The sequence below is a fragment of the Mchenga conophoros genome, linkage group LG15 (genome assembly GCF_057382185.1).
Source record: "Mchenga conophoros isolate Kocher_MC1m ecotype Shallow Benthic linkage group LG15, M_conophoros_male_GT1.1, whole genome shotgun sequence".
Taxonomy (NCBI): domain Eukaryota; kingdom Metazoa; phylum Chordata; class Actinopteri; order Cichliformes; family Cichlidae; genus Mchenga; species Mchenga conophoros.
In genome coordinates, this window is record NC_140540.1 from 929,449 (window position 1) to 950,033 (window position 20,585).

Here is a 20,585-nt window from a genome sequence, read left to right on the forward strand (position 1 = left end):
AGTCTTTCTCATTCCACTGAAGACCAGACCAGGCCCAGAAATAAGGCAAGCACCCTGAACCCCGAGATGAAGTAAATGTGATATAATCTGTTATTAGCTTTAGCGGGCGTTTTTTAAGGCTTGGTGAGTCTTTAGCCTTAGCATGAGAATCTGTGGATACATATGATTTCAATCTTCTTAGCGCCAATGAGACAGCACATTTTAAAACTGATAAAATACGATCTGTAATAAAAAAAAAAACTACAGGTGACACTTATTTAAACCAATCAGAAAAGAGCTTCATAACAATTACATGATTTGGTCGTTTCCCTGTTCTGAGTGTAGTTAACACACTCCAGGTGTAATTTCCCAGCTTACTCTGAAGCTAAACACACATGACAGCTATTGAAATTAACACCAGTGAGCACCAGTCAGAGTGAAATAAGCTCAAAGACTTGATAGATACGCCTGTGACGGACTGCTTTAATTTCTCAGCTTCAAGAGTTTTCGATTTTACCACTCTCACAGTAAATCAGTTCAGATAACTGCTTATATTTTCTATGTGATGAGTGGACGTACTAAAGGCAAAGACAGGAAAGTTCAGCTTACAGAATCCAGACTTCTACAAAGGCTTCCAAAATGAAGACTATAGGAAATTAAACAGCATCCAAATAAGTGAAGGTCTGATTTGTTAAAGACGAGGTATGGATGGTAGCTCGAGCTGGCACAGGACAGAGCCAACTTTCCCTCCTACCCTTCCTCTTCTTTTCCCGTCCATCTGTGCATTTGGGATATGATCAAGTGTGGGAAACTGGGGTTTCTTTGCAGCGGGATGTTGTGGATGATTTGTCCCTCCTCCGGATTCTTGGGAGCTTCTGTTTTCTGGGGTGTGTTGTGTGGTTGGGGTTAGTGTTCAGGAGTATAACTGATTGTTTAATTTGTTCCTGCTTTCGGCCTCTGTGTCGAGAGTGTGTGTGGAGGCATGTTTTTGTGGTTTCTCCATGTGGAGCCTGAAGAATCTAGGTCTGGGAAAAAAATCAGATAAGAAAATCTAAGTGCAAATGTTCATTTACATGCAACAGAAATGTCTTAATCTGTGGTGAACTCACCGGACGCATTTCCCGACTGTGTGGCAGTTGTTCCATTGGATCCTCCTCCTCCTCCTCCTCTTCCATCAACATACTGTGATGGAGCAGGACCAGAGTTAGGACAACAAGGACATAGAGTGCTGTAGGAATGAGTCCTGAAACCAGGAAGTGAGCTGGCATTTTTGCACTCTGGAAATTTTTAACGTTTTATCTTGTGCCATAAAAACATGTAAGAAAAATCACGTGGTCCTTACCAGGTTCCCAAATGATTTAAACAACGCGAAACGAACAACACCCCGTCTTTATTTATTTAACAAAAACTAAACCAAAGTCCCGACAGAAGGAGCGTGTGAGAGAAACCGAGTCCAGCTGGTGGACGGACGGCCTCGCACTCGTCCCTGGAAGACTTTGGTCTAAGAGGAGCTCGTGGTCGACTCAGTGGAATTCACTGTCGACGCTCACAAAGTAAGATTACTGGCCACAGCGTAGCAACAAAAGAGCTTTCCCCTCGCAGACGTCTGCGGCTGTCACGGCGAGTCAGTGGTCGTGGTGGTATTATGGTTGCTTGACCTTTCATGGTAAATTTGGGTGGTTTAAAATGAAGCGCTAATTTGGTTATTTTGCCCTTTTGTGCCTCGTTGCCTCTGCACTTCTGCTGACAGCCGGCCCTCCAACACATCAGCACATATCCACGGTTTAATGTGTTTGTCTAAGCTCACTGCAGCATACTGAGATTGTTTTTTGAAACATCCTAATCCAATCAGGGTTTTGCAGGTAACTCTCACGAACATATAAAAAGCTTTAATAATCTTAATCTCTTCCTGACACTGCACAGCAGCGGTCAGTCTTAATCTGCAGAGACAGCGCTGTGATATTGGAAACAAAAGGTCAGCGCTTCCCTGCGTCACTTTAAAGAGCGGTTTCGCTTTTTAAATGGAGGCAGCGCACGTCTGTTTCCCTTTCATCTGAACTAAAATAAGTCTTTATTCACTTTTTGGTTGTTGTTTTGTTCCCTGCGTTCGTCTCTGCCAGTTTGCATTCATTGTGACGTTTCTCAGTAAAAACTAGAGAAGGCTGCGTGGAGTCCTTGAAGTTTTTATATTTGAATGAACATCAACGTTTCCATTTAATCATTTAAGTAACATCCTGCAAATGCAATAAACAGAGGAGCAAATGCTACAGCTGAAAGTAATCATTAGTATTCTGGATTTTGGTATGAATTAGTTTTTGCCTTGCATCTTTATTTCAGCGCTCCACATATGCAGTAAAAGTCTTTTTGTAGAGATTTCAGATAAAAACAAAGATGATTTCTGTCACATAATCGATTATTTTCATCTGTCCCACCCAGCCTGGCTCTAATGAGCCAGCATCACTGTCTCTGCCTCCCTTTTGACTCTTCATAATTAGCCAGTTATGGCTCATAATTGGAAACTAATGAACTGTGGCAGGTACTGCATGCAAGTTAGTTTCTACTGATGGGAGAGAGAGAACAAAGAGCCAGTTCATACCACTGCTCCGCTCACGTCATAGGCGTTGCTGCTGCTCCTGTAAACGACAAGAAGGAAAAGTGGAGGTCATTAAGCCGTATGATGGCATGCTGCTGTAGATTTGTTCCTCATCCACACAGAGTGCAAACAAAGGAGCAGAGTCCTATTTACATGCCAATGTGCCATTTTTGTTTTATGGCTCAAAACTCTGTCCATGTGTCATCGTTTTTTTCTCTCCTTCTACCTTTTCATTAAACATATCGACCACGACTTATAAGTGCATAGATTTACCAGTCCCATTGTCCACAGCTGTGTGCACGCTCTCACAGCCCAGCCCCAAATCTGAGAGGGCTGCTTGGACCACGAGGGCTAAAGCTAAGCTCAGCTGAGGGCAGGATACATTCCTCATTTAGCTGCTTGAATCGGGCCAAACTCATGAAAAACTTTGATCAGAATAAAATGAATTGGAAATTTAGCTTCTCTGGAAAAACGTCAAAATCACTCGGACTGGTTTCAGATTGCTTTGAGAAAAATTGTCCTTCATAGTTTGTTACACTTGCATTCTTCCTAGTAGCCAGCAGGTGGCGACAACTCCACAGAACAAGTCAGAAAAGACAAAAACCATGGAAAACTATACCAGTGGCTAACAATGTGTCAGTGAAACGCTGCTAGCAGATCCAGATCCAGACTGTTCTCGTCATGTCCAGTTTCAAAGAAAGTGATGGCAAAAACACCCATGCAGATGTCCCATCTTTTATATACAGTCTATGGAAATGTAAGACTTCAGGCCAGATTTGGACTTGCTGGTACAAATTTGTGAAAGCTTTAATGTACTTTGGTAAAACTGGAGTCTGGATTCTGCTCGACCTGTCTCAGGTTTTGGGACTGAACAAAGACGTCTGACTGCACTGAAATGTGTCTCGAGGAGTTGAGGCTTTCTCCAGATGTGCCTCGTGGGTTTCTAAAAAGCAGCTTGTCTAAGATCACGCACTGATCTGATCATCTATCGTTCTAAAATTTCCACATGTATCAGTCCTGTGAGGATGTGAGACCATATGTACACAACTCAATCAATAAACAATAAATTATATTGGTGCCAGATTGTTGCCACGCTTTATGTAAACAACCACTCATCGTGATGTTCCTGTTCAAGTCCAACTCTTCTAAATGAAAAAGCAGCAGGTGATACGAGTGTTGTTTCGCCTCGCAGTTCGTCACTGTTATGTCTGGCATGTAAACCACAATGATGGGCGTTTAAACACATGCACACACTAATGTGTGTAAAACTCCCGCCAGGGCGCGCACACACACACACACACACACACACACACACACACACACACACACACACACACACACACCTCATCGAGGTCATTAGGGTAGTGACGCTTTATGAGCCCAGCCCATTTGGTGCAGCTGCCAGATCACAGAGTGATTTGTGTCTGCGTCTTCCTCTTTCAACGGGCAACACCCTTCATCAGAAACCAGCTATCGGGTTTGACAAGCTTTGGGAGAGTGATGAATGGTGAGCAAAGTCTACAGGAAAATGAAGAGAGCCAACTAAAACCAGACTGTGTTGGTCAGGTCCCCGGACTCTGCTCCTGGCTCCTTTAATTCCCAGCATATTCCAAGCTTTTTAAGCAGGTAAACAACAGGAAAAGAGACAAAAGCACCCGAATGGATGTCCCATTTCATCGGCACACATTGCTCACCTGTTACACTTGGCACAAAGAGCCACAAGAGTGACGCTGAGGACGAGGAAGGCGACGAGGGAGATGACGCCCACCTCTGGAGAAAACCAACCCAGTACACCGACCATCCCAACTGGAGCCATTCTTGAAGTCTCCTATAAAGAAATAAAAACACAACAACATTAAAGGAGCTGTGAAGTAAAGTTCACGTGCACACAGTGGATCCTAGCTATGTGAAACTCCTGTGAAAGAACCATAACTATACACTGTAAGGCAAAATAAAACTAAAGGGCTCACAGCTTACGTCGCGTGCTGCTTGGCTCTGTAACTGTCACCAGCTGCTCGCAGTCATTCAACTGCCTCTGCTTTATGTGGCTCAAAGCATTCAAACAAGTTAGGGAGGGACCAGTTATCCAGTCTGTTATGAAGGAGGTGCTCGCACAGCCCATAAACAACCTATTGTCTCGTTCATTATCTCTGAATAACACTTGCGTCTGTCATGCCTACGCATTCCAGAAAAGCTGGAATGTGCATTTTATCGGAAAACTCCTGTCTGACTTATTTAAAAGATAAAATAGATGAATCGATACAGGAAGCTGTAGTGTACAAACGATAATAAACAAAAGCAGCTGTTTCCTAGAAAACACTGCAGGTGGTCACAGGCCAGCAGCTGCTTCGACCTCTAATCTTTACGCACTTTAACTATACAGTCATCTTCAAACTATGGTAATACAGTGTTTTGTGTTTTTTAACTCAGGACCGCCACAGGCACAAGAAACGTGTTATTTAAATGTGCTGTATTTTGTCGGTGACATGGCTCTGTTCTGGGGATATGTGGAAAGATCCCAGCACAGAACCATCATGACGGGGTCAAGGCATGAGGAGGAGGTGGTGGTGGTTTGGGCGAGGGGGTTGCAAAGTGGCTTGCAGTGCAACTGTAGAGTACATAAAGCAGATAAGCAGCTTATTTCCTATATGAGGTTTTCAGCAAAGACGTTAGCAGTGATGCGATGATGTGTGCGATCAGACTTTTTATATAATCCTGTCGACTCTGGGGTTTCAGAGGATATACAGTACACAAAAAGACACACACATGCTAGCTTCTCCATGTTTCTCACTGTACCGGCAGCTGATTGGCTCTGGCAGGTGAAATTATTCCCACAAAGGGTGTATTAGACAAAAAAAGGATCTTTGTTCTAATGCAGAGCACTGTCTGGACCTGGATCCAGACTGAAGGGATTATTGTGCTTTTGCAGGCTGCAGTCTCAGCTGTGCTCGTGGAATTACAAAGATTAATTTGAATAGGGTCAAGACTTAGTTTCATGACTAAGGGCTCATACCGTAGAGTAACTCCTGGAGCAGTTATCAGACCAGCTGAATGGTTGCGCACATGAACGGGTACTTCCTGTTAGGCAGCAAGTATAACCAGAGCATGGTGTGGAATTACAGTGTTTAATGGTTCCAGTACAGTCGAGTGACGGTCCTACATTTGTCCAACACATATGATCCAGTTTGACACACACACAAACAGGATATGCCACCTTTATGAAAGTTTGACATAAACAAGTATTCAGAGAATTGCAGTGGTGTTCCCCAGCACTTGCACAACACCCACACGTCCTCGCCTCACCACCCCGACTCGCATATCTTTGTGAGGAATGACACGAACACCAAGCAACGCGCCCACACCCATTACCTGTTTAACAGCCCCATCCTGTCACGATGACCTCCCGGAGCCCCGCTCTGTACCTCTCAGCAATTTTCCTTTTGCTGATATTCACATGAGATATGCTCAGCAACACAAAGTGAAATCAACAGCCACTCTTCCACAGCATTTCAGGTATTTGGACCATAGCCACGAATGCAGCAAACAAATAACTCTCTTCGCTTCCATTTGAAGAATACTAAGTGTAGAAGATTACTCATTATCATTGAATCTCTGCATACAGAGCTCATGAACAGGCTGCTGGGACACATATTTAGGTGATGTATTTCAAACTACATATACTTAATCGCTTTCGTCCTGAGACTTCCAGCAGAAAGATCGAACAAGTTCAGAATCGTTTGGGAAAAAGGCCCAGTTGTGCCCAAGAGCTACAAAACCTGCCCAGTAGCACTTTTAAAGGATGCAGTGTGAAGTTTGTCACGTGGAGCATGTTTACTGTGCACAGGAAACGTGAACAGACATAAAGACCCATCCAAAGGAGAAATCAGCACAGAGTCTTTATGAATCTGCTTTGCACTCAGAAAAATAAAGGTGCCAACTGGAACAAAAAGTGGTTCTTTAGACTGATGCCATAGAAGAACCTTTTTTGGTGCCACAAAGAACCTTTCAAACAAAGGTTCTTTGAAGAACCATTTCTTTCAGTGGTTCACTGAAGAACCTTTAAAGGTGCCCCAAAGAACCATCAAGAAATGGTTCTTTGGGGCACCTTTAAAGGTTCTTCAATGAACCACTGAAAGAAATGGTTCTTCAAAGAACCATTTTTAAAAAGATCCTTCAAATGGTTCTTTAAAAGAACCATTTTAAAGAACCTTTTTTGGGTGGTTCTTTAAAGAACCATTTTAAATCTTTCAAAATAAAATGTATCATAAATTGAATTTGAGTAGGGTAAAATAAATACAAGCACATATATTAATGGTTTATTGGCACTTTGTATTACAGAAAAAGACAAAAAGGCATTTTAATGCTAAGCACAACACCACTACTAATAATAGCATACAAGTCATTTAAACAGTAATAATTAAATATCTTTACTATAAATACATATAAATATTATACTATAGATAAAAAAACAATTTTTACATTAGAAATAGCAATACTTTCATAACAGACAATTAAACAACACATTTTTATCAGCATGTTTGCATTTTCAGTAAGACTATTTCAAGAACAATCTTTTTATTTAAATTATCAATTAACTGCAGCCTTAAGTTATGTAAGTTAAGTTTAATGTGGGACTCATGGTCCTTTGTTAGTCCACACTGGGACAATTTCAGTCTCTCACCTGCACTATGCTGGCAATCTAGGAGATATTTAATGCATTTGCCACTCTTTGCACAGCTACTGGTACAGGTGTAGTCAGAGTTCCCAAGTTGAGAACAAATGCCTCCAAAAAGCAAAATGTCTTTTTTAGTTCACTTGGATAGGCAACATTGTAGACATGGTACAGGGAGAAGACAATACCCATCGCCAATGAAATGTCCATTTCCCCACTGTCCAGAATCATTTTTTGTCCATCCATCTGGACATTGACCTCAGTTGAATCACTCAAGGGCTTGCCGTCACTGCTGCTGAGTACGATTGTAGGTATCGGGCTGTGTGGATCCTGAAACAGAAATTAAATTCTTGAAATGAGGAGTATAGTTTAAATAAGTATAAACAACAGCTGTCCCAATGAAAGTATAAAACTCCTGTAAAATACTGGATTTGTTCAAGACCCCCCCCCCCTCTCACCATACCAAAAAATATATAAATTTACCTTATTTATGACGAAGAGACGAGAGGCATTTTCTTTGAAAATAGATGGCAGGAGAAGAACAGCTGTGTTTACCATCTGACCTGAAAAATAAAGAGAAATATGTAAATATTTTCTGGCCAATTTTGTTAATACAAAGCAGTAAAGGCCATATGAGTGCCTTTATCAGGAGTTGAATGTCTTGCAGAACATAAGCATTAGTGCAGTAAATGTATACCTAATTAACTTTTCAGTGTAATTCAGTGTAAATGTTAAGCATTTATACAAAACCCCCAAAATGTTGTTCAGTTCTGTAAGTTGCTAGCTTTAAATAATTTGAGTCCTAAAGAACTTGCAGAGCAAGTCTAGCTGCCACTGAACATTTTTTGAGATAAACATTGTGTGAATGACTGAAAATCTTCATAGAGATACATATAGCATCGAGGGTATATCAGTTAAATCTTAAAGTACATCATTGCAGAGACGAGACAGGAGAAATGTCAGTCTGTGGATATTGTAAAGCAGCGGTCCCCAACCTTTTTTGCGCCACGGACCGGTTTATGCCTGACAATATTTTCATGGACTGGCCTTTAAGGTGTCGCGGATAAATACAACAAAATAAAACTAGTACCGGTACCGAAAAAAAGAAAATTTATTCATAACACACGTGAAAAGACCCAGGAAAACAGAGTAAACGATAAAAACGATAACAAAATAACGCTGAAAACCGATAAAAACCCTGAAAAACTATACATTTCACACCTGAGCCTCAACTCTCGCGGCCCGGTACCAAACGACTCACGGACCGGTACCAGTCCGAGGCCCGGGGGTTGGGGACCGCTGTTGTAAGGGACACTGTGTTTACTAATGTGCTGTATGTGAAACCTTAAAAAGTGGTATCTGAGATAGGAGTTAAAATTGTTTTTGCTCATTATTGCCAAGTGCCCTCACCTTTTCTTTCAGTGTCTGTCTGGCTCTCATCAACAGATTTTAAGCAGAGGCTTTTAAGGTTGCTGTTTGGGGCTATTGACACAAGCTTCGCTGCCAACTTACTGAATCCTCGGATTACTTTTTTGTCCACATCAGTTTTAAGTAACATGGAAGCCTCTTCAAGAAGCTAAAATAAAGGATAAACATATACATATTAGCTTTGTACCATAATATATACCATTATATAGCAAACCAGAACAATCATTATTTCACACATCAATTATCATTAGAGAAGAAATTATAATTTTGCATTTGTTTAGTTTAATTCTCAAGTACACATTGCTGTGCAAAAGGGATGTTTAGACTATTCTTCCCAAAAAACTATCATTGGCATCAGATTAGTCCAAAATTATCCTGTAGCATGAAAATAAAACCAAAGAGAAAGACATAGTCAATGTGGCAATTTCTGTTAGTGTTCTGTTAGTGTACTTTTATTACTCATGAAATCTGCTGAGTCAGTCACTTTGCCTGTCCTGTAGGTACATGATTATTAGAAGTCTGTATAAATGTGCAGCACATCAGTACATATTCGTGTTTTTGCTGTGCACTATTGTTATTGTTGTTTTTTGCTGCAGTTTTTGATAAAACACTCACCACAACAGGGATAGTGAGACATGGGAATTCTCGTAGAACCTCTTCAGTAGTATGCTGAAGAATGTAGTGTGTTCTGTACTTCTGTATTTTCCTGAGGTGCGTTTGAATGACATCCACATTTGGCCTAGTTTTTTGGCACTCTTGCTTAATCACTGATACATGTTGGTCGGTGCTCCTTTCATCCTCCCCATCGTCAAGAGGATTGATATCCTGGTTATTAAAAAGTTTAGCAAATATTGAGAGAAAAAACAAACAAACAATACTTTTAACTTTTATGTACAATTTAAAATGGCAAACAAACATTGAGCATATTTAACTTGCCTTGGTTTTTTTCAAAAGGATACAGGGCTGGATATCTGATGATCTTTTTCTTCCTGAATTTGGAACTGAGTATTTCTGTCTCATTTTTTCAATTTCCTCTACGTCTACTAGTGGTCTTCTTTCCTTTTTAAACTTGTTCCTGAGAGACTCATGCAGAGCATCCTACAAACGATAAAAATGTAACTAATTATTCATAAATAGGTGCAACTAGGTCCTCCCTTTATGCAAGACATTTACCAGAAAACTTTGAGTGACATAAAGCTGGTAGGTTTGCTGTAATCATGTCATAACCTAATTAGTTCCTATTTACAGATCTCTTCTTTAACTCTTAGGAGTTGATCGAACACATGATATAAAGGTTTGGAGCACTTTAGATTGGCTAAATACACTATAAAAGGTAGATAAAGTATTAATGGCAATATGTCCTACAAGCATACTCGTCATGATCTTTCAGTCTATATGTTAATACCTCTACCTTTTAATAATAATGTATACTTTATTGATCCCCACAGGGAAATTTCTCTCTTTGCATTTAACCCATTCACTCAGTGTGTAGGGACGGTACCTTGCTCAAGGGTACCTCAGGGTAGCCGTTCAGTTGATTCAAACCCCCGACCTTCCGATCATGGGATAACCACACTACCTACTGAGCTATCCCTGCCCTATTTTCAAATTTAATTTTTTAAATACAAAAACTACACTATCCTGATACAAAGGCAAACAGAGCTAATATAATGCTGAATTTCACACCATTCACTTGAGAATTCACAGAGAAATGAAACAATTAATTTAAAAGAGCAATTGATATTTTATTTATTGTTTGACCATACTGCACGACATCTGCCTCAAAAATCACAATACTAATACTTGTATTGTAGTGGCCACAAGGGAACAGATAACCTCTGAATATGTAGCAATGAAAATGTTAGCATGTTACACTCATTAGCCAATAATTGGGCAATTCAAAGACAATTTGTTGGACAATTGTATCAATGTTTGCTTTTCAGGAATACTTACATATCCAGAGCCATAACTCTCCTTCAAAAAAGGAAAACTCAGAAGGACAGTCCTCAGAAGCTCTACATACTGCACATGAGAGGGATACCTGCAAATTTTGAATGATGAACTTAAATTCTGATGTACATACTGTATTTTAAATGAATCAAATCTTAATTATATATAGACTTACATTGTCTCATTACTCAAGTGGTCAAACAGTGCTTGAATAAGCATGTTTTTGAGTCTGTTCTTGGTGGGTGACTTTAGTGCTGCATCTTTATTGGTCAACGCAGTGAGCACAGCTGGAGGAAACTGCACTTTGCAGTTAAACATAGGTTGGAGTGCTGACACAGTATGCTTTTCTTTGTGTTGCCTTCCACTGCAAGAAGAAGTAAGAAGTATTTTTAGAGTTTGTTACAAGACATGAATATACGTGTCCTTGTGTCCTGCATCAGGAATATCCGCATATTTAAAACGTACAATAACAGCTGCTGAACTACAGAAACAGAATCATAACAGAGAGTAAGAGTGGCTGTGACATTTCAATTTGAAAGTAAATGGGTGTGTGATGCACATCAACGCTGGAGAAACAGAACAGGGCTTGCGTCAACCCCTTGCCCCCCACCCTCCAACACCATAAACCTAGGGGAGGGGAAACACTGGATTGTATGAATGTACAATTCAGTGAATCAACCAGTCAACTTAAGACTCACTCTTTCAGCTTCTCTACAGCAGACAAAAATTTCACTTGGTCTTTCACTTTTGGAAAAAGACGCTCACTCATTCTTTCAGTCATCTGCAGAAGTGTCGATCCATCGATTTCATTGTCTGTGGCACAGAAAAACAATAAGACACGATCAAAACAGAAATGAGCATGTCAAAGATAAAGATTAAAAATATTATAAAACATTACTAAAAAAACAGCTATGACTTCATTAGTGTCTATAGATGATGACAGACCTGTGGAATAGCCAAAAAGTGGTTAAAATCATTTTAACAGTGGTTGACAACTCCTAACTAAAAAGTCATGGTTTAGGATGTATCTTACCTAACTTTGGTATGGACTGCCTTAAAAGGTCGGTGGATCAGTGTAATGAAGTCTTGACCATCACATCTGTATGCGTCCAAAGCATGAAAGTCTACCTCATCCCCAGGCTTGAATATCAACAGATCATCAGTCTCTCTGATGTGGTATGATTGAAGGTGTCTTATAAACTCCAGTGTTGTGAAAAGTCTTCCAACAAGAAACCAGTTGGCCCTGATATACACAATCAGGACTATTTTCACAAACAGTGGAATTTGCTCTGCATGCACAAGTTCCAAAATGAAGAAATCTCCAACTGCATATTTTACAGAGTTTAAAATGATGCATTTACTTGTCCAGAGTTTCTCATCCACAGTAACGGCTGTCTCCAAGTTTTGCAAACAAATCTGCAAGTTCACTGGAAGTTCTTGAAGTGATAAGTTATTAACTGCTGCTTGTGTATGATCGCTCCTGATGATCCGTTCAGGCTGCCACTCCCAGCATTGACGAAGCTGATTCCTCTTTGCCAAAGTCTGACAAATGTTAATATAGTTATTGGTGATTCTTGCTACTGTCTTGAAATATTGATGTCTGGCTTCAAACCTCATGCACCAATGAGAGCGGAGTGACCCATAATCAAGGATGAGCTGAGGATAATGTAGCAGAAAATGCAGCTTGGGTGTAAACACACCAGGAAACAGATTGATGAAATCTGTCAAAAAGTAAGTGATCAGTTCATGTAGATTACTAATCCAGTCAGTGCTGATGGTTGGAGCAAGAATAATCTCTCCTATTTCTCGAACCAAAAGATAAAGCTGCCAAAACTTGTTACCCTTTTCAATCCTGGAGCCTATGAGGAAAGGCAGAGTCCTAAATAATGTCCATTTCTCAACAGCAGTTCCAGAGATATTTCCATCCAGTGCTACCTTCTCAGATATTAGAGCAGGTTTGGAGGTGCAGTCATTCTGTCCAAAACTAAAAGTCCTTATGCTGTCATTCACCTCTTGGATAGTAACGGTTTTGTCCTCGTGCAAGGCTTTTACAACAGACTTCAAAACAAGAGGAATGACCCCCTCAAGAAAATCATGCATTAAATCAGGTGGGAATGCATTTGTGGTATCAAAATATGACAGCTTGTTGAAGGCACATGGGCCAGTTACACCATACACTGACCTACAGTGGGGGTCATCTTCAACACATTGCAGATGGTATGCATGAACAGTCTTTGTTCTAAGAACACAATCTCCCTCACTAATGATCCTAGACAGGTCCTTGTAATGACACATACAAAACCTGCATATTCTACCATTACTGAATGAGCAGCTAAAACCTGCAAGTGTGTGAGAGGTTAAGTTGTCTGCAGATATTGTGGCCAGACCACCTTTGATGCAGTACTGTCTGTCTTCAAATTTTAATCGTAATCCACGTTCTTGCAAAACCTGTAGGTCACAAATTAATGGTTCTAATATTTTCTCAAATCCATATGTTTTCACCAATCTATGTTTGACAAGTATCAACAGATGAATATGTCTTAAAACAGATCTGTCTTTTGGTGGAATATTTCCCAAAGTAAAATAAAATGCAGACACTTTATGTAGACGTTTCTTTGATCCTAATGGATTAGAAACTTCAAATTCATCACTGTACAACTGAATTCTCAAATGTGGGTTGTCTGTGTTAAAAAAATCACTTTCTTTGTAAATTTTCCCATCACTAAAATCTGTTAAGGTTTCAGGAGCACGGGATTCTGGCCTAAAAATTTGTCTTAAAATGTTAGGATCATTACATATTAATTCTAAGACTTTTAGAAGTGGAATATACTGAAAAGTGTCCTGTTTCCCAGTAAAAGGATCTATTCCCAGGATACATTCAACAGGTTCAATCAAGTTTAATTTCTCAACACAGTATCTGTCTAGTTGATATGCGTTGCTGACTGCACTGAAGCAATGTTCTACCAAACTATTGTCATCAATATAATGAAAACTTGATATATCAAAATTAAGAGTCTGCAAACATTTAGAAAATATCTCCCTATAGTTTTCAATAAAATACTTGAAAAGTGACTCTACTTCACTAAGAACAAATGTTTGAACTTTTCTATTTACAATACTTTTCTCTTGAAGATTCAAGGAAAACAATGCCAGTTGTTTTCTCACAGTCTCTGTAAAGTTCTCTACAAGTTCACTCAGAGTTCGTTCAGATGATCTGGGAAATTCAACAGTTTCCTGGATGACAGGGTCACAGTCTGGGGCAGACTCTAATCCTTGTTTCTGATATTTATGTTTCTTCCTTATGTGATTTTTCAAAGATTTCACAGACAAAAACTTTCTGGGACAGTCTTCTAGTCCGCAGACAATGAAGAATCCACATTCACTTTCATGGTATATCTGTTGATGTTTCAGCAGTTTTTCATATGTTGGTTTTCTTGTGGAGCACTGTGGACACTGATATGGCACATCCATAGAAATGCTCACCTACAAAGACCTGTTGATAATCTGCCAATTCATTTTCCCCAAGCCAAAGAGATACTTCTCCAGCAGTCCACTGCTGAGCCATGATCTGTTAAAACAAAACAAAATTCCATTACATTGTTTTATTCTGTGACATCAAAAACTTATTTATTTATTTTTTGTTCATTCATTTTCCAAGCCGCTTTATCATCATAAGGATCGGAGGGGTGCTGGAGCCTATCCCAGCTGTTTTTTTTAGGCGGGGTAGACCCTGGACAGGTTGCCAGTCCATGGCAGGGTCGTCATTCAGATATGTATGTTTGGATTGTGGGTGGAAACCCACACAGAAACAGGGAGAACATGCAAACTCCACACAAAAAGGCACCCGGTTGACCCTGGGAATTGAACAGAGTCTTTCTAGCTGTGAGGCAGCAGCGCTAACCACTATACCACCGTTTAGTCTAACTTTTAAGCCTTCTTCAGATAAATATTGATAATTTTATGCTTTGGATTATCTGGTCTTGTTAGTATAATGACCTCTTTTTTGCCTAATATATGATGTTGGATAAATGAAATGTACATAATTTTTTTTTAACTATAATAAAAACGGACATTATCTTGGTAACATCAAATGACTGGAGCATAATTTGTCAACTACTCTGAAAATAAGTTCTACAGTAACAGTCAAAGACACAACTTCTCATGTGTCACATTTCTATTTATTCAAAACACTTAAGTATTGCTGTATTTTATACAGCTACTCCACAATTCAAAGTACAGGCTACTGAATTTCTGAGTTTCTAGACCAGACACAGAGCTCACACAACAGGCTTCAGGCGCCATTTTGGTGACTTTAACCATATTATTGATTTTAATATCTGTCTAGCTGACATTAGTTTATGTACGCAGCACGCAATATAGCCACATATTTTACAGGCCAAATTATTTGGGAGCACCTTCACTTAATTGTAACAGTGGTTTTGTTAGGAAAACAGTTCTTTATACCAGATACTAAACTGCGTTAACGTCAAAGGCTAACGTATCTAACCATTACTGTTAGCACAACATTAACAGCAAGCTACAATGACGAGTAACAAAAACAAAACAATAAAAAGGTTTTATGAAAATGTTTTACCTTTTCCAACAGTCCAGGAATCCAGAATCCTTTAAAGACCAGCAGGTACTGAAGACTGTTATCCACTGGCAACGTCCGAGAGAAAGTTTTCTTTCCGTTAGAAAGTTCAAGGCTCGCGCGATCTGTGTGCGCATGCGCATCCCTACAGTTGCCCCCCCCCCTCTCCCTTTGGTTGTACTACGTGTTCTAACGTCTCTCTCACTCTCCATGTCTCTCTCTCTCCCCCTGTCATTTATTTGGCTTGGCACATATAATAATAAATTGCGCAGTGATAAACAAGTACTCAGATCACATGTGCAATTATTATTTACTTATATTATTTTATAATTTGACTTTACATACTGCTGGTTAGCTTGTAAAGCTCACAGTAACTAGTATTATCATTATGATATATGTTGTATATATATATATATATATATATATATATATATATATATATATATATATATATATATATATATATGTGTGTAGAGAGAGAGAGAGAGAGAGCGAGAGAGAGAGAGCGCGCGCGAGAGAGAGATCTGATATAGATCAGTATCTGAATCTGTCTAATATCCCCCGAATGGATTGTTTAGATTGTTAATTTATAAATTCACCATATTCATAAACGGCTTAATAATAAATTCTATATTCTGTTACCACATTATTTGTGATCAGTGGGTTTGCAGGGTGGGTGCTGGGGGTCTTCAGGCTTTGGCCCCCACCCCTGCCACCAGAATATTTTTGAGCAAGTGTTTCTAACTTTAATTTGAATATTCAGTATCCCACCATCTGCCCCCCCCCCCCCCTCCGCACACAAACAAAACACACAGTATAATTCACACCCTCATTAAAGTGAATATTATTTATGCCATTTTACACCAACAAACTCAGATAGCTAAGGATGAAGAACCTTTTGTTCTTTAAAGAACCATTTGTAATAGCTGAAGAACCATCTTCAAAATAAAAAGGTTCTTTGACGTATGATGGTTCTTTAAAGAACCATAGAGACATCAGAAGAACCATTTAAGAACCCTAATTTTTCTGAGTGTGGGACAGAGCTGAGCTAACCTATCACAGACAAGTCTACATGCTAGACAGCCAGTGCACTCACAATCAAATGAATACAGGTAAGGAATCAAATATTGTTCACTGCTGCTAAACGTGGACTTTCAACCTCAAAAGTAACCCAACAAGAGGAAACCACCGTACCCAGCCAGGGTCCAGCACACAAGCCTGTTAACAACCGCAACTTTTCATTCATGCCATCCTTTTCTAAGAAGTCAAACAACCACATATAAAGTGGTGACTCACTGAACCTGACCTTTGTTACCTTTGGACAAAGTCGACTCCCTCCTCTTTGAGATAAGCTGATAGTAATGAGGGTGGCATGAATTTTCTAATAAAACTGGAGCAGCAGAGCCTCACAAAATGTGGAAGTATCCCTTTAAAAGGAGCCTGACTCGCTCCCATTCTGGGCCGTCCCGTAAACTCTCACAGGGGGAAACTTTCTTCACATAATAGATACAAAAGGTGCGGCCGCAGCCTCAAAGTGCTCGACATACAGTCTGTGTAGCGGAACAAAGAATGGCCGAAACCTCAGATACAATAACCTACTTTCCTCAATGGGAACAAACAGGGTCGACAAGATATAGTGTTTAGCTTCCATTATAATGCCTGTAAACACACGTCGCTCACAGCCCGCTCCACACAACCTCCAAAGTTTATTGTGTTTCTGGTCTCTCACGTGAATTTCAGACGAGGACAAAAGCGCGTTAAGTTGATCTTCTCTGAACGTGATGTACAGTATAAATGTTTGTGTTCTCGATACGTTTCCAGCAGCATCCAGAGACGATTTTAGGTTATCGTGCTCCTGGATTACTCTGAGCCTCTGTGACCAGTTACATGGGAGGGTGACTCACTGTGGAAAACTTCACTCAGCTGTACTTAGCACATTAGAGCAACTATTTCTTTCATGAATCAGCAGTTAAATCTTCAGATATACCAGACCGGAAGACGTTTCAGAGTATTTTATTCTTCAAGTATTTCCGTGATAAGATAGTCCTTTATCTGAATCTTTTAGACAAAAGTAAATATATGTATTTGGTTTTGTTATTAAAATAATTATGATTTGCTCTTTGATTTTTCTTCGTTGCGCTCTCACTCGTCTTTACTCTGCAGTGCCTTGCTCATGTGCCTCATTGCGATCAGCGCCGTCAGGATACAGCACACGAACAAGACGGGGAAGGATACGCACGCCCACCACAACTGCCGCTCCCCAAATAACTCCACCACTGTATCCCTCCACCGGGCGTAGTCCTGGAACAAAGCCTCCAGCTGGGACAAGGTGCACAGGGACAGAAGCACGTGGAAGATTTGATGACCCTGGCCTGCAAAGTCACAGTTGCCTGGAAAGAAGCGCTCAGGGATGGAGCAAGAGAAGAAGAGGGCAGACAAGAGGAAACAGGCAATCTGGAGAGCGTGGAAGGGTAGCGAGGGCTCCTGTGACCAGGAGACAGTGAGCAGGCGGTGGGCTACGGGGCTGATATCCAGCACGTACGCTAGGCCGGTGGGGATCAGCTGGCACACTTTACGCTGAGGTGGATATGGCCACCTGTACCTGAACTTGGCGTAACAGCAACCGGTGCAGGAGAGCCACCCAAAGAAGGCGGCGCCAGGCAGAAAGATTACCCCAATGCGTTCTCGCCACGCTGGCTCAGACGCGTAGAAATAGTGGCCGAGCGAGCACCCATACTGATACAGGCCACACCCACGTAGTCCAAGAAGAAGAAGTAGTGCGCGCGTTCGGAGTGAGATTGCAGGAGATGAGCCGCCACACTGAGGTACAGATATGTGAGAGATGACACCAAGAACAGGAGCAGAGGTAGCGAGGTAACGTCATCCAAGGTGCACCCCAGGGTGTCTACATTGGCCCACCAGCGGAGCAGCAGGACAGGACCGGCCAGCAAGTGGGTCCACACGTTCAGGGACTCATTATGTTTCCGGAAGAGGCTGAGGAGGTAGCAGCGCCAGTCTTGCTGGACAGGACGGTATCCTGACAGGATGTAGGGTTCCCGGAACAGGCTGGGTACCTGGGAGGCAGTGACGGTGGGGCTGGGCGGCAGTAAAGAGAAAGGGAGGAAGTCTGAGAGGTGAGGGAGACGACGCGGGTGCTTGGTGCTCAGTGCTATGGTGCTGAGCCGCTGCAAAACCTCAGTCGACATCTTGATGATGAAGAACCAGAGGACAGAGCACCCTGTGGGAGAGATTAGATTAATGCAGGCTTTAAAGCAGAGGACTCAACGCGTTAAATTAAACCTCACGGGAGCACGCGGTGCGCTTTGATGTCACATTCAGAAGACATTTTTAGATGTGGATCAGCGGCAGGAAGCTGGGGATAAGATACAAAACAAAACAGATGAGGGGATCAAAAATCTCACAAAACCAGCCAAAAACATGCCAACAGAGACTGGTTTGGAAAACTCTGGAACCAAGCCGCTGCAGTTGGCAGTGTTTCCACTGTTGGTCCAGGCTTGGACTTCTGTGACATTCCAATTAAGAGCTTTCAGTCGCCAAAAGAAAAACGGCCAACAGGAGACCTTTAATTACGTGAGCCAGACATTCTTCTCTTTTTGTGTCATGTGCACCGGAAAAGCAGCTATGCAGTCAAACCTGTAACCATCACCCACCTGTGGTGGGAGGAATGTTGTCACAAAGCAACCCAGCACCTCCGCAGACAGCACGCACACCCGCCCATCCAGAACGCAGCTTCTGAATCTCCTCCTAAAAGGGTGCGCCCCTCTCTGCTGGCCCCCTCTCTGTTTCCCCTTGACCATGAACACCAGCACCCATTTAGAGCTTCTGAACGGCCTTTTGACCTGAGCCGCTTTCTGTGAGGAGCCCATTCAAGTTTGTCCAAGGTAACCCCGCATTAAAAAAAGGGAAAGAGGGGTAAAACGTCTCTTTTTTTCAACATTAAAACGAAGAAGCTCCGTGAGCCACACAGAAAAAATAGACTGCACTTCTTCCATCATATATGCATTTATATGACGACAGAAAAAAGAAACATACCTGCAACACAGGACACCTGTTGCCCGTCTGGACTCACGCGTCACTCCAAGAAGGTGGAATAAGACGTGTGCAGCAGCGCTTCTTCTCATACAAACACAGGGGGAGAACTACCACATGCTGGTTTAACGAGATGTTTCCGACGCTGCAGGGCGAAGGGAAAAGGCCTCAAACTACTGACCTGAGAGGCCGGAGGGGTGGGCGGGGTCAAAGTGACCAGAAACGCCCTCAAATGTAGTCGCCAACGCTTTGAGGGCTGTGACTGTTACACTCCGGAGCTCAGTGTGCCCGCGGTGTCTGCACTCACCTGCTCATTAGAAGACCAGTTTATCGGCACACTTATTAAAACACGTGTTGTTATTATTTTTATCTGGATTGTTTTTGTTTGTGATCATTAATTATTATTAAGTTGACAATAATTGTTTAAACGACTGAAGGCACATCATGGCCAAAGTCATACCGTATACATGCACGTGTGTCTCCATCTACTGGTCTGCACTGCGCACTGCACTAAGGCGGTTTGCACTCAGACGTAATGAGAATGTGACAGTATCCTGGTAACCTGAGGTGATCACATGTCCAACTTTATGTGGCCAACATCTTTAACCAAAATCAGGTCTTATTTGCTGTTATTAGTTGAACTTATTAGTCCAAGCGCCATGTTTCCCACCTTTATAATGTCTATGATGGTTTCTCCCTCACACCCAAACTCTAACCAGTGAGTGTAACAAGACTCATAAGACCACTTATACAGATATTATTGTATTTGGTGAGGGAGTTAAGATAAGATAAGATAGAACTTTATTAATCCCTCGGGTGGGTTCCTCTGGGAAATTCGACTTCCAAAAAAAGCACAGCAACGACCGAAGTTACAGTTACAGAACTGTTATTTATATTTATATATATATATATATATATATATATATATATATATATATATATATATATTATATATATATATATATATATATATATATATATATATAAATACAGAGACAAATATAAATAAAATATACAAAGGGGATAAATAGAATAAATAGGAATAAAAAATAAAAATACAAGTGAATTGCACATTTCAAGTATTGAGTCTATTGCACTGTTGACTATTTACAAAAAGTATTGCACAAAAAGTATTGCACAGTGAGGTGAAGAGGCACTACAGCTTAGTTGTTCCCCCCTCCTTTGTCCTCCTGTTTCCCCTCCCTCTCCCCTCCAGAGAGGAGTTAAACAGTTTGATGGCGTGTGGGACAAAGGAGTTTTTAAGTCTGTTAGTTCTTGTCTTTGGGAGAAGCAACCTGTCACTGAACAGACTCTTCTGATTG

The 20,585-nt window shown here is 41.0% G+C and overlaps 3 protein-coding genes across 4 annotated transcripts; all 3 read right to left on the reverse strand.

The window, feature by feature from the left end:
- Positions 1 to 434: 434 nt before the first annotated feature.
- Positions 435 to 19,481, reverse strand: LOC146557433 (uncharacterized). Its single transcript, XM_085247252.1, has 6 exons — positions 19,267 to 19,481; positions 18,885 to 19,085; positions 4,267 to 4,400; positions 2,576 to 2,612; positions 1,089 to 1,161; positions 435 to 1,004 (listed from the first exon to the last, which is right to left on the reverse strand). Exons 2-6 carry the CDS (start codon positions 19,029 to 19,031, stop codon positions 913 to 915), a joined length of 483 nt encoding a protein of 160 aa, XP_085103378.1. The 5' UTR covers positions 19,032 to 19,085; positions 19,267 to 19,481; the 3' UTR covers positions 435 to 912.
- On the reverse strand, positions 6,874 to 15,353 carry LOC146557434 (sterile alpha motif domain-containing protein 3-like). 2 transcript variants are annotated; one of them, XM_085247250.1, is made up of 10 exons: positions 15,217 to 15,353; positions 14,106 to 14,190; positions 11,321 to 11,435; positions 10,798 to 10,986; positions 10,626 to 10,713; positions 9,609 to 9,770; positions 9,288 to 9,497; positions 8,655 to 8,820; positions 7,728 to 7,807; positions 6,874 to 7,574 (listed from the first exon to the last, which is right to left on the reverse strand). In XM_085247250.1, exons 2-10 carry the CDS (start codon positions 14,185 to 14,187, stop codon positions 7,272 to 7,274), a joined length of 1,395 nt encoding a protein of 464 aa, XP_085103376.1. In that variant the 5' UTR covers positions 14,188 to 14,190; positions 15,217 to 15,353; the 3' UTR covers positions 6,874 to 7,271. The 2 variants fall into 2 exon arrangements, with proteins under 2 accessions (XP_085103376.1, XP_085103377.1); XM_085247251.1 differs by lacking the exon at positions 15,217 to 15,353 and adding an exon at positions 11,656 to 11,865.
- On the reverse strand, positions 17,356 to 18,571 carry paqr8 (progestin and adipoQ receptor family member VIII). Its single transcript, XM_085246700.1, is given in 2 exon segments — positions 17,356 to 17,960; positions 17,963 to 18,571. Coding segments are annotated over 2 exon segments (1,062 nt in total). The 5' UTR covers positions 18,420 to 18,571.
- Positions 19,482 to 20,585: the final 1,104 nt, after the last annotated feature.

Excerpts from the sequence above, each read along its gene's own strand:
- LOC146557434 (XM_085247250.1), bottom strand. The coding sequence starts at position 14,187 with ATGGCTCAGCAGTGGACTGCTGGAGAAGTATCTCTTTGGCTTGGGGAA. Across the intron at positions 9,498-9,608 it reads TCCTTTTGAAAAAAACCAAG|GATATCAATCCTCTTGACGA; the intron begins GCAAGTTAAATA and ends TTTAATAACCAG. Across the intron at positions 7,575-7,727 it reads GTCTCTTCGTCATAAATAAG|GATCCACACAGCCCGATACC; the intron begins GTAAATTTATAT and ends TTTCTGTTTCAG.
- LOC146557433 (XM_085247252.1), bottom strand. The coding sequence starts at position 19,031 with ATGGTCAAGGGGAAACAGAGAGGGGGCCAGCAGAGAGGGGCGCACCCT. Across the intron at positions 2,613-4,266 it reads CTTTGTGCCAAGTGTAACAG|GAGCAGCAGCAACGCCTATG; the intron begins GTGAGCAATGTG and ends TGTCGTTTACAG. Across the intron at positions 1,005-1,088 it reads ACAGTCGGGAAATGCGTCCG|ACCTAGATTCTTCAGGCTCC; the intron begins GTGAGTTCACCA and ends TTTTTTTCCCAG.